The sequence below is a fragment of the Canis aureus genome, chromosome 1, assembly GCF_053574225.1.
Source record: "Canis aureus isolate CA01 chromosome 1, VMU_Caureus_v.1.0, whole genome shotgun sequence".
Taxonomy (NCBI): Eukaryota; Metazoa; Chordata; class Mammalia; order Carnivora; family Canidae; genus Canis; species Canis aureus.
This window is the reverse complement of record NC_135611.1, coordinates 39,865,595-39,879,439: the sequence shown is the minus strand read 5'-3', so window position 1 is coordinate 39,879,439 and position 13,845 is coordinate 39,865,595. Positions and strand designations below refer to the sequence as shown.

The following is a 13,845-nucleotide window of genomic DNA, read 5'->3' as shown; positions in this document are numbered from 1 at the left end:
AGAAGCAACAGGATTTCATGATGGGGGTTTTGGAATCACAAAAGAAATATAAAAAAGTGGGAAACACAGGTAAAGCTATAGAAGTAGAAGCAACAGGATTTCATGATGGGGGTTTTGGAATCACAAAAGAAAAGATAATGATGTGAAGGCCGTGTGAAGAGTAGAAAAGTGGTCTCAAGGATAGAAGAGGGACATATGATCAAGAACAGGCTGTCAGACAGGGAAAGAATGAAGGATAAAGAGGGAGTGAACAGTTCTGCTGTAAGAATGGGCAGCTGGGGTGACAGTGACAGTAATGAGCAGGCATCCAGCAAGTTGCACCCATGCGCAGGTCACCAGATTGGGAAACGGGGCAGAAGGACGGATGTGGATTTGAGGTGGGTGCCTAGAGACAAGAAGTCAAAACCCTGGGTGGAGGTACCTGAGCAGAGCTTGCAGGCTGGGTAAAAAGCCCCCGGGGGACACCCATGGTGAGGAATGGGCAGAAAAAAGGGAACTGCCAAGAATGGGCATCCAATGGGGAGAAATCAGAAGCTATGACGTCACAGATACCAAGGGCAAAGACAGAAGTGGGATTCATGGAAAGGCAGTGGTGCCAAACACAAGGATCTGTGAGTCAGGAGGGGCCTCAGGGTGGGTTGTTGTTGCAACACTGACTTCAGAGAGCATTTTGGCAAGGAACAAAGGCGAGAGTTGGGCTGTGGGGGACAAGTTCAGTAACTGGAAGAGAAGTCAAACTGTGGTTCTTGAGAATGGCAAGAAGCCTTTTATGGGATGGAGAAGAACAAAGTACATTTGTGACACACACCCACTTGCTCATTTATCCAACATTATTGAAAGTCTTTCATGTGAAAGACCCAGGGTTCAGAGCAGGAGGTGACACATGCACACAACTGTAACCTTGGTCCACGGTAACAGTAGCAGGACAGCATGAGGTGACACAGTCCAGTAGCAGGACATTGTGCTCCAACTCTGAATGAGGAGAGACTTCTGTAGGTAGCCAAGACCAGAGCTGGATTTCTAAGTTTGATGGAGTTTGCCCAGAGAAGGGGGTAGAGAGGATGGTGAGAGTAGGGGACAGGGCACTCCACTGGAAGGAACAACAGTTTCAGAGGCTGGCATGCCATGAGAGCATAGGGCCTCTGTGAGCAATCACAGGAGCTTTACCTCCTGAAGACTTAGCTGAGCCACTGTACCAGCCTGGAGAGCAGGTCAAAAGATGAGGTTGGTGGACAGGCAGGTAGAGACGGACTGTGAGGGACAGGAAGGCAGGATCAGATCAGAGACACAAGCAATCCAGAGAGGAGCAGGAGCTAGAGAGCAACTGAATACAGCAACAATAGGAGGGCTTCTTCCCTGAAGAAAAAGGAGAAGGAGGAGGTGAAACAGGGATTAGGGGAATAGGGGAGAAAAGGAGAGTTGACGCCATCAAAAGAGTATACTATCAGCTTGCCAGATGAAACAAATCTGAGAGTGAAGCAGTGTCCAAACAGTAATTGCCTGCATAGAATGTTTGTAAACCAGATTCCATCCATTTCATTCGACCACAGAACACTGCTCTATTGGCTTGCCCCCCTTTGATTTATCTTCCTCTCCCATCATGCGATATATTTTTGGACTTTTTCGCCATAAAATAGTTCAGTTGTAGTCATAGGTGATGAAAGAAAGTGAAACTAAATCAGTGAATTTTCAACTCTGGTGAAAGACTTAGTACAAAAGAGCTTATAAATACTGGTGAAGGTGAAGGTTTGAGATTTATTTTGGACCTTCCTTCCTCTATAAATAAATGAGACACAACTTATATGTGAATGTGAGTAAAACTTGCCCCTACCTCCAAGAGGACCACTGGAGTGTAGGTTTTAACTGCTGCTATTTCTATAATGCTAATGAACTCAATTTGCCCCTAACCTCTCTATCTGCTTAAGCAATTCAATTATAAGTACTTTGGATTTATAGCTTAATGGTAGGAGCATGAGTTCTCAACTGGGATACATTCTGCGCTCTGCCACCTAATTAGCTGTGTAGCCTTGAGCAACTTATTAACCTCTCTGTGCCTCAGTTTCTGCATTTGCCAATGGGAATAATATCATAGCAAACCACACAGGGATGTTGTGAGTATTAATTGAGTCAATGTTAAGTGCTTAGATCAGTTCCTGGCCCATAATCAGGGCTCAGTAAATGTTACCTGCTATTTCCTGCTTTTTCTTTTCCAGTTTGCAGAACCAACCTTATTAAGACTACTTCCAATCTAGATAGACAGCGAGAAATAATAACCAGATGGGATCCCCTACAGTTGGCTTCCTTGAATGTAATGAATCTAAATCATCTTGACACACAGCTTATTTATTAGACATTAGCAAATTTTCAGATTACCCTGTTCCAGATATACACATACAAATAAAAGATTAAATTGTTGTGGAAAATGTTGCTAGCTCCCTGCCCAACGTCTGGTCTCTAGCCTTCCTTAAGACACTCATTTTGTTCAGGGCAATAAAGCAGTCAGCAAAAAAACACTCATCTCTCCAAGCTCTCCTATGGCAATGGTGGCCAAGTGCCCCAATTTGGGGCTTACTTTCTTTGCTTTATTTTTCTCCATAGCACCATTTAAAGTATATACATTTTTTAATGTCCATTTATCATACATCCTAGCATCCCGAATGAGGTCCTGCACACAAAGCCGGTGCTCAGTGAACAGCTGCTGCTTGAAGAAATGAGTGAGACAAACTGGAATGTGTTGGACAGGATTTCTAGGAAAGCTTTTCTAAAGGATGTGCCTGTGACTCTTTGCTCTTCTGCACTCAGTTTCTCCTTCCCACCTGGAAGATGCAGCAGCCACTTTAAAATCATAGGGTAACAACAATAAACAATACAATCTGGCCTCCTGAAGACTTAGCTGAGCCACTGTACCAGCCCCTAGACCTCCTAGAGTGGAACAAGGACAAGGACAGAGCAAATGAACACTGCTTTTTTTTTTTTTCTCTCTCAGACTAGCGGTGAGTAACAAAAAAATTTAACTAACATTCAGCTTTTTCGCCAGTTGACACAGATCCAAGATTGGTGTAATAAAGTAGATAGTCTCATCAATAGGCAATGTAAACAAATATAAATAGAAGAGGTTCAAATGAAACGCTCCCTTGGCATTTATTTACTTTTTTTTTTTTTCCAGCGAAACACAGAGACTGGATAGAACATAAGAAAATAAGGATGAAAAGCCTTTGTCAGACTGGGGCGGGGGGAGGGAGCGGGGGGTGGGGGGCAGGTCTGTTCTATGTAAGGATGGAACTATCCTGTGGGTGTCGCACATCTATAGGCCAAGTACAGCCTGAGCAGCCCCATCTGACAAAGGTTCCTGGTGCAGTGATGTCAGGTATATTCTCACTTCTTGTCTGGCTTCTCACTGCTTGTCATCCCCACAAAAGATTCACCTCCTTGGTCTCTCCAGGTCAGAGCTATATTCCTTAGCTCACGACTTTAAACCCTGTTAAATAGTAAATCCTACTGGCAGAGATGATGTATTCTTTAGAAATCAGGTATTTGCATTATAATTAACAACCAACACCTTCCTTAGCTCAGGTTTTAACTGGGAGAGAAGGGAGGGAGAAAGATGTGCTGAAGCCCCGGAGGCAAGTGGGGGTAGAGAGGGAGGTCCTGTCATTTAGGTCTCTGGTTTAAGGGCGGGCTGCTGTAGGATTTGCCTACTTTTGTCTACTTAGTTCTCCTGCCTTTTGAAAGCAGAAGAAAACTTCTGCCCATAAAACAACACTGCTGACTCAGAAGGATATTTTGGTTGGCAGATACTTGGCGGATACTAACCAGACGCAACCCATGGTTTGCCAGGTCATCCTCCAGCAAGCATTCTGATGTGAAGAAGAGCAGGATTCTGCATTTCAAAATATTCGCATTTTCAAGTACAAAAATACAAATGATTCAACACAGGGACAGCCCGAGTGGCTCAGCAGGTGAGTGTCTGCCTTTGACTGGGGAGGGGGCTGATCAAGGGGTCCCGGGATCAAGTCCTGCATCAGGTTCCCTGCAGGGAGCCTGCTTCTCCCTCTGTCTATGTCTCTGCTTCTCTCTGTGTCTCTCATGAGTAAATAAGTAAAATCTTTTTTAAAATCCCAAATAATTCAATACAAACAAAACAACTCAGATTATAATCTGACCTAGAGTGTCCACTTTATTAAAAATAACAACAATAAAACCTTTTGGAAGATTTAACCCAAAGTAATTATCAACTTAAGAATAAGTATCATCATTTTGTTTTTTTTTTTTTTTTTTTTTTTTTAGTATCATCATTTTGTAACCATCACTATAAAAGCCAATAGTCATTAAAGGAATCTAAAACTGTCAGTTAAAGGTTTGACGAGGAATAAAACATTTAGAGTCTCAGATTATCTCCCCACCAAATAGCTACAAATTGCAAAGGGAAAATTCTATCTTCTCAGAAGAAACCTGAGAGACATCACCACAATCAAACGATAAACATTAGTATCACCAATGATAGAACAAATTGACATCATGATGCGATGCACACTGGAAAGAACACATCAAAAATATATATCCTGAATCCTAAAAAGAAACCCAGGTGGAGGACTGTTTCACAAAACTAGTCTATCCTCTTAAAAACCCATCGATACCATAAAAGACAAAGAAAGGCCAAGAAATCCTTTCAGATTAAATATGACAAGAGGGACGCATATAAATGTGAGTAATTTTTTTTAAGTGTTGAAGAAAAAGTGCTATAAGAAACACTATTGGGGCAATTAGAGAAACTCAACAAGAACTGTACATTAGGAAAATCCCTATTAAAATTCCTCTACCTGGTAATTATATTATGGAGTTCTGTAAGAGAATATCCTTGTCCTTAGGAGATACCTGCTGACGTATTGATTAGTGAGAGTCGCAAAGTTTGTAACTTACTCCCCAAAAGTTCTGCAATGATCTTTTTTTTTTAAGATTTTATTTATTTAACAGAGACAGACAGAGGGCACAAGCAGGGGCAGTGGCAGGCAGAGCTTGAGCAGGAAGCCCAGCATGGGGCTTTGATCCCAGGACCCTAGGATCCTGACCTGAGCCAAAGGCAGGTGTTTAACCAAATGAGCCACCCAGGTGCCCCAGTTCTGCAATAATCTTAATTAACAGTATTATTTAAATCTGTGTATGTGTGTCTATGAGGGAGAATAAGAGCATGCAAACTGCTGAGTCTAAGTAAAAGTTATATGGAATTTCACTGCACAACTCTTGCAACTTTTCTCTAAGTTTAAAATTTTTCAAAAGTTTTTTAAAGTAAGAAAAACAAGAGTACCATAGTTTAAAAAAATTAATAGGGAAATACAGGACAAAATGGATTAAGACTTCCAAGTTACTTAGAAACACCTAGTTTTAAGTAAATCACTTATAAGAATAGAAGGAAAATGGCAGTATTACAGATGGAAGGGTTGGGGTTGTCAACAGTACTGAGTGTTGTGTGTGTGTGTGTGTTCAGATCTTTTTGTTAACCTCAGAGGAGGCTGAGAGTCTCTCCCTTGGCCACAAGAGCCATGCCACATTTTACTAAGTGAAGGATATAAACACGGAAAGAATGACTACCCACAATTGAGGGGAAGAAGAAATACCCAGCCTAAGATTAGTACAAATTTGGTGAGTCACTTCCCCTTAGGAGGAAAGGAAAACCTGTCTTGTTTCCCGGAGGGCTCAGATTCTGAGGAACACCTGAGTTCTCTGCCTGAATCACGTCAAAGAGGTAGCAAACTAGGTCAGAAGAACCTCCAGTCCATTAACTCCATGCTTCTACCCACACTCAACTCAATGTATCGCCATAGTACTTCCAATTTCCAAATGAACGTCAACTCAAATCTCTGAGCTACTTCAGCCTCCACACTACTAAACTGCTAGGAGGTTATATGCAATGAAAACAAAGGAGATTCAAGTTAATTGCACATTTATTCTCTAACCTTGAGTGGGCAATGGCCTTGGTTTGTTGTTTGCTCATCACCCCAATGTTCCTCGTCCTGAACCAAGTCTGCTTAACCTCTTGAGAACTGAAGCTTTGGCAAAGCAGCTTTGAAGCTGCCTCTGTGCCAGCAGCACACACACGTGGATGGATTAGGCAGAGCTGTGCTGTAAAGCACACACACACTCTCCCAACGTGTGCTTTTCATTCCAGAAATACTTTATTCCTAAACCACTTCTATGCTTCTCTTGGCACAAAACAGTGTAAGTGGCTCTGTGCCAAAGGAAGCGTCTGTTTAAAGACGAGGACTTTCTTAAAATTTCTTTACCTCAGAAAATCACAAATAGAACATTCTAGTGTAATTATGATTACTAGAATAAAGAAAAGGGAAAGGTTATAGAAAACAAAACAAAACAAAACAAAAAAAAACCATTTGCTTTGTTTCTGGTTTTGTTTTGTTTTTTAAAGTTGCCTAAAAGAAATCCTGCAGATACAATATGTAACATAGAATTATCTCCCATGACAGTAAAAATTACAGGGCCCAAGTCAGGACAAAGAAGCAAAAATATGACCCTTAACAGGAAAGGTAAGTGAGCATTTGCCATCTTTTGTCACAAACATTTATTGTTTTAAGGGCACCCACCAAAGCCAGATGCAGAGCAGGGGTTTTTTTGGGTTTTTTTAGTCATTGTTTTATTCTGGAATATGTTGTATTTTTGTACCTCACTTCTTTATGACTTTCATCCTGAATCAGAAACTATTTTAAAAGAAAAAACCCATCTTGGTGGACCTAACTGTCCTTTTCCTTTCTCTGCTCATTTCCAGATATTTATTTAGGGTTCACTCACAATAAGCAGCATGAAACCAATAACCCTTGCAGAATCCTTAGTCCTCACCAACTGAATTACAAACACACCTTTATCCACCTACATGTATACACACACACACACACCCAAGGAAAATGACATCATGCTCCACAGTACATACACAACACAATCACCCATTCGACTTTCATCAGGATGAACCCAAGAGAGACACCTTCTTAGAGATTCTGATGAACCCAAGAGAGACACCTTCTTAGAGATTCTGATCCCCGGCAGAAGGAAAGAAACTTACTTTCTCTCCACTTCTGGTGTTGACACGGCGCTACAGAAGCCAAGTGACTCCTAGGAAAAAGAGGCACAGCGTCAGCACAGAGCGGTAGGCTTCATCTGATTTGTACAGAATATCACTTAAAAAAAAAAAAAAAGCAGAAGCAAAAATAGATGATTAAAGTCATTGTGCTTACTTCGATTTGGGACCGCAGCTGAAGTGACGTGGGGCTGGCATCAGGTTTCTCCTAAAAGAGAACAGATGCGGGTTTAATGAGACTTCCCAACGTGGCATACACCAGAAAGACAAATAGATATGTAAGAAGAGATGGGGGGATTTGAGAAATGCTAGGACACGGTGGGAGGAGATGGTGGAGATAAACAGATTTTCTGGAAAAAGTAAAGTGCTTTTAAATTGAGAACTCTAATCTTAAAATTGAACTGCTTTCCAAACTTCACCACTTGACACTGCTAACAATTTTACTGCGGAAGAAAAAAAAAGCACAATTGGAGGGGCACAGAGAGTTAATGGTGAAATAATTCTCTGGATGTGATTATGCCATCACCAGTACACAGAATTTATGGGAATCCATTTGTTTTGTTTCTTTTTTCAATAATATTAGAGTTCCAATCTGATTTTAAAATTCTAAATGTATTAGAGTATTTCATAACATAGGACTAGTTTTAAGTGTATTTAGGAAGGCAGAAAGCTAACCTGGTATTAACTTGTAGCCCTAGAAATCACCATGCCCGTAATAACACAAATGAATTGGCCTAGCTGGGAATTTAAAAAACGACTTTCAGCATCCAGTTAATAGATGAAATAAATGCAATGACATTATTAAAAATCATCAAATCAAAATAAAATAAAATAAATTATCAAATCATAAAGAAAGGAATTGAATCATTTTAGAGGTAAAACTATTTTACAGTTAAAAACTCCATTTCCCCTTTGGTTAAAAAAAAAGAGGGGGGGATAAACCAGTGGCCTATGATGAAAATACTACATTGAAATAAGCATTAGCAGAAAAATGGGAAAATTGCACTATTAGAAGTATTGGAATATACTATGGGAAAATAAGAGCTATAGTAGTGAACATAGCACAGAACACCTCACTGATATTTTTCACAAGTAGAGAATAATTCTAAATCTACATAGGTGCTAAAGTGGAGGTCCTCATCAAAGTTTGGTGCACAATCCAGGGTGGTCTCCAGCTAATCAAGTCATAAGCAAGACGACAGGCAGTTTTAGAGGAAGGAATAATATCACTAACAATAGAAGTTTGAAATATCAGGTTAATTATGAGTTTTCCAATAATCTTATTGTCTTCTTAATAGTTGTTATATTCTTCAAGTCTGCGCACGTACCATATGAAGATTGTTTTGTTAAGTCTTATCTGACGTTCAGGACATGGGAGCAGATTATCTCAAATTAGGAAATCTCGCTGCATCTAATTCTTCAATTTATTAAAGTTGCCTATTTCATTATTAGGATAATTACAAAACTAGGCCAATATTTTAAAAACGTAGCAATGAAATATTAGAATGAGTATAACTCAAAGTACATTTTAAAAAAAGATGTTATTTATTTATTCATGAGAGACACAGAGAGAGAGGCAGAGACACAGGCAAAAAGCAGGCTCCCTGCGGGGGGGTGCCTGATGCGAGACTTGATCCTAGGACCCCAGGATCATGATCTGAGCCAAAGGCAGATGCTCAACCACTGAGTCACCCAGATGTCCTCAAAGTACATTTATAAATGTAAATAACAGGAATCCAGTATATATAGACTATAAAATGAATGTTCTATGTGAGTAATGAGAGCAAGATGATTTTAGATAAGTAGATCGAAAGAGAAAAGTACCTTAATGGACTGGAAATTCACTCATTCCTAGTTCCAGGGCCTTGTTTATTATGAAAATAATACCAGAGTGGTGTAAAACCTCATAGAACTTCTCTTTGCTTAACATCATCCTGGTTTTTATTGCCACCTTCATTCATAATGGACAACTTTAGATTCCTGTCCCAGACTTGATACACTGTATTTACAAAGCAACATATGGAAATGTTTGAGTTACATTTCAAGTCCAATTGGTATGACATCAGACTCCGGTGTAATCAACACAGGAGATATGTATTTGAGAAGTCCCTCCTACTGAGTGACTAATCATGATGCCCTGATTCCTAACCTCTAAGTGTCACAGACAGAAACTTATAAACTTAAACAGCAGGAAGTAAGAAAAAGGTAGCTTGCAATTTTTCATCCTAGAACTTCCTATTCAGAGTGGATGTGGGAACCTCAGAATGATGACAAAACTCTATTACTTCCTCTGAAATTGTCTCTAAAATATCCCCTTGAATACCCAATTCTAGCCCATGTCCTTCCCTAACCATCAATGAAAAAAAATGACTGATTAACTCTCCTTTCTCCTCCATTCTTAACTGTTCTTCAAGCTCTAAGTCTCTACTTTACTAGGTAATAGTCCACAATAGGAAATTACCTGCTTTTATTGCACATTTTTATCTGCATTTTTTCTAATAAATTTTATTTATTGAGCACATCATTTGTTACTCTGTATCATAAACATAACATTTATGGTACCTTATGCAAAATGTACCTTTTTCTGCATACAAAGCAGGTGCTTGTTAACAACCACATTAAATGTTTGCTGACCAGGAAGTAACATGCTAAACAATTCATCTTCACATGTTAGTTTGTCACTAATAATAGACTGTGTTTTGGGGGCTTTTTAGGAAATTGTTTAGGGGTATAGTTTGATGTATAATGTACTAAACTGCGTTCCTTTAAAATAATGGACCCAGTTAATGTTTTCATGAAGAACGTCTGTTTTATCAGGAAAAGGAGATGTTCAACAGATCTTGTGCAGTGATCTTTCAACTTTTTTTCCCCCAAAGTACGCTACAAAGTGATGTTTTTCAGAACAAATTTTATTAATTTCAACTCTCAAGGATGGACTACCATCATTATTAACAGGCATTTCTTGGGGCACCTGAGTGGCTTGGTCTGTTGAGCATCAGACTGATGATTTCGGCTCAGGTCATGATCTCAGGGTCATGGGACTGAGTCCTGCATCAGGCTCCACAATGAGTGTGGAGCCTACTTGAGATTCCCTCTGCCCCTCCTCACCCCTTGCTCTCTCCCTCTCTCTAAAAAAGAGGTGTTTCTTAGAGCAAACACACCCTCAAGTAAAAGTATCATACAACTGAGAAGCTTGTGAAGTTATTCACTAAGTAAAGACCGCTGTGATGCTTGGAAAGAAAACAATGGAATACTGGAAAAATTCCATTATTATGGCACTGATGGATGTCACATGATATCATTGACAAAAGTACAGATGAAGAGTTACTAATTACTATAATATATGTGTGCATATTGTTAAATATTTAAGACATATATAATTAAAAACACAGCAAACACATGAGGACCCACCATCAAACCTGAGCGATGCAACACTACAAATAAGACTTAAATTAGCAGGTAGCTAGCTGCCATACACCTGGATAAAACACCCATGTGCAGAGTATGAATAAAGTCTTGGTAGACGTATCATACACCTAGAGAAGTGCTGACACTTTTATTCTGCTTATCACTGAAAAGAATTAGATTCGTTTTTTCATGACACAGTGTGAAGTGAAAAGTATGATGGAATCAGACAGAAGAAGCACCAGCTATGTGTGCAGCAATAAAGGGTGTTGCTTACACAGTAAAGAAGCAGAGATTCAGGTCAAAATGGACAGAGAAAGGCTCCTTGATATTCCCCTTCCCTCTCCACAGATGAGCTTGCTCTCTTCTTTGCTCCCAATTTAACAAGGGAATCTTCATGGTTCTAGACAGATTGCCAGGAGGACAGGGATGTCCTGATGAAGAGGGAAGATGGAGTAAGATCTGACACATCTGACTGCCTAGTTGCAAACTACTCTATTTGAGGGAACAACTGATGATCCTCAGCTGACTCCTGATTTGGAAGTCATCATGTTGATGGACATAGTAAACATCGTGAATAATCAGAACACAGTCACTGAGTAAACATGTATCTTTTAAACATGTTAGGGAAAGAGATGATCACTGAGAAATAAAGTTCTCCTCAATAACACATGCTGACTGATGTAGTTACCGCTGCTGTGTAACAAATCACCCCAAATTTAGTTGCATAAATCAACAAGCATTTCATTCTGCTCACAGATTCAGTGGGTAAGAATTCAGAAAGGGGAAAGCAGAATAGGCTTATCTCTACCCCATGGTGTCTGGGGCCTTGGCCGGGAAGTTTGGAAAGATGGTAGTTACTGGCTGGCTGGAGCTGTAACCACTAGGATGCTCACCAGCTTCCATGTCCAGAGGCTGATACTGGCTAACAACTGGAACCTAAGCAGGGACCATCTGCTGGAACATCTGTGCAAGGGTGCTACATGTAGCTGCTTGTCTTCCCCCCAGGAGGATGTTGGGTTTCGAGAAGAATCAGGCACATACCTAGAGAGCTAGGCAGAAGTTTTATTACCTTTTATAACCTAGATTCATATATTATCACTTCTGCTGGAGTTACTAGCTCTCCCAGGTTCAAGAGAGTACATACACAGCCCCAGCTGCCAATGTGAGGGATACCAAAGTCACATGGTAAGAAAGCCCTGAACTGGGTGATATCATTATGGCCCACTTTGGAAATCAGGCTGCCACACTAGCTGCCAAGGAGCTCACCTGAGTTTTCTAAATGGGGAATTAAATGAGACTATTTATTCACGACAATGTTCATTAGGATCCTTTTGTGATTTTTAGAGTTTACCTAAGTAACACATCTCGGCAATATATTTCAACCTGAACTTATCACTTGAAGGTTGAAATAATCACAATGTTTTAGGCTACAATTATGATCTTTCTTGTTTCAACTTTATTATCATAAAAAATCTCAAATATGCAAAGGTAAGGAGAACAGTACAATGAATTACAAATTCTTATTACCCAGCTTCACTAATTATCTACTCACGGTCAATCTTGTTTCATTTATACCTTCACACATGCTTTGGCTTCATCTTATTTTAATTTGAAGAAAATCCCAGATACCATATCATGAAATATAAGAATTTTTAATGTTAAGATTTAGTTATCAGGCTTTCTTAAGTCTTGTGACTAAATCTTGAGTAAATGGTCAATCATCAAGAATTTGATTCCTTCCTAACACGGGAAAACTTTCTTTAGTCATTGTAGAAAAAAATCATATTCAACAAATTTATATAATCCACTTAAATGTTACAAAAGAACATGAAGAAATGCGTTCAAAATTGAACACAACCAAAAAGTTCATTAGAACAGTACTCACTTCTATAGCCCAAGTCTAAATACATCTCTAATCCTTTTTCAGTATGATATGTTCATTGACTTTGCACTTGACAGTAGATTCTAAGCAGTATTTAGTGAGCTATAACGCCACAATTTGGTACGTGTTCCCTATGAGAATCCAGAGAGCCACACAACAATGATGGCTAAACAAGAACCTGTAATTGTAAGTTAGGGTATTATAACTTAGTTAACTTTTTAAAAAAATAAGTTAAAAAATAAAGTGAGTGCATGGATTTTGATCTGTGGGCTAAACTGTCATCATTAAGCCACATATGGATATCTTGGTTAAGAATGATAAATACTGGGGCACCTAAATGGCTCAGTTGGTTAAGCATCAGCTCAGGTCTTGATCTCAGGGTCATGAGTTCAAGCCTTGCATTGGGCTTCATGCTGGGTGCAGTCTACTTGAAAAATAAAACATAAGGGAATCCCTGGGTGGCTCAGCGGTTTAGCACCTGCCTTCAGCCTGGGGCATGATCCTGGAGTCCCGGGATTGAGTCCCACATCGGGCTCCCAGCATGGAGCCTGCTTCTCCCTCTGTCTATATCTCTGCCTCTCTCTCTGTGTCTCTCATGAATAAATAAAATCTTTCAATTAATCAATCAATCAATCAAGCAATCAAAAAAATTTTAAAAAGAATGTCAAATATTAAACAATACAAACCCATAGTGAGTTTGTACACTATAAATCCTTAAGGAAATCTCTTTAACTTAATGAAGTATTACAGTGGAAACTAAACCAAATTATAAATATAGCTCAACATATGTGCATGTATGCATATGCACATGCAAAAAGCAAAGTTAGAGAGGCTATACACCAAATTTTTTTTTTTTTTTACACCAAATGTTAATAGAAGTTACCTATTAGGAGGATAATAGAAGTTATTTTTTTAAGAGCATGTAGTCTTACATTACCTTTATTATTTTTCTCTAACATAAGATCAGCTTAAAAGTACAGTCTTCACTCCTAACTCAGGGAAACAAACTAGGGGTGGTGGAAGGGGAGGAGGGCGGGGGGTGGGGGTGAATGGGTGACAGGCACTCAGGGGGGCACTTGACGGGATGAGCACTGGGTGCTATTCTGTATGTTGGCAAATTGAACACCAATAAAAAATTAATTTATTTAAAAAAAAGTACAGTCTTCAAATCCTATGTTTTAAAATTATCTACATGTCTGTGTTTAAAACTGTATGATGACAAAACATCTCAAAGATTCCTTACACACCAATGGTTATGTCTACAAAGGCCACTATGCCTCAATTTTTTTTTTTTTTAAAGATCCCATTCGTTTATTCATGAGAGACACACACAGAGAGAGAGGGGAGGGGGAGAGAGAGAAAGAGAGGCAGAGACACAGGCAGAAGGCAGGCCCCATGCAAGGAGCCCGACATGGGACTCAATTCCGGGACTCCAGGATTACGCCCCGGACCAAAGGCAGGCACCAAACCG

General features: G+C 39.6%; 1 protein-coding gene across 6 annotated transcripts in view; it reads right to left on the bottom strand.

Annotated features, from left to right (window-relative positions):
* The window catches only part of SASH1 (SAM and SH3 domain containing 1), a 314,852-nt gene that overhangs the window by 97,449 nt on the left and 203,558 nt on the right, over positions 1–13,845 (bottom strand). For all 6 annotated transcript variants that reach the window (XM_077896440.1, XM_077896438.1, XM_077896434.1 and 3 more), the window contains exons 3-4: positions 7,242–7,292; positions 7,070–7,119 (exon numbers count right to left, since the gene is read on the bottom strand). In XM_077896440.1, the coding sequence (XP_077752566.1) occupies positions 7,070–7,119; positions 7,242–7,292 (101 nt within the window). The remainder of the gene's footprint in view (positions 1–7,069; positions 7,120–7,241; positions 7,293–13,845) is intronic.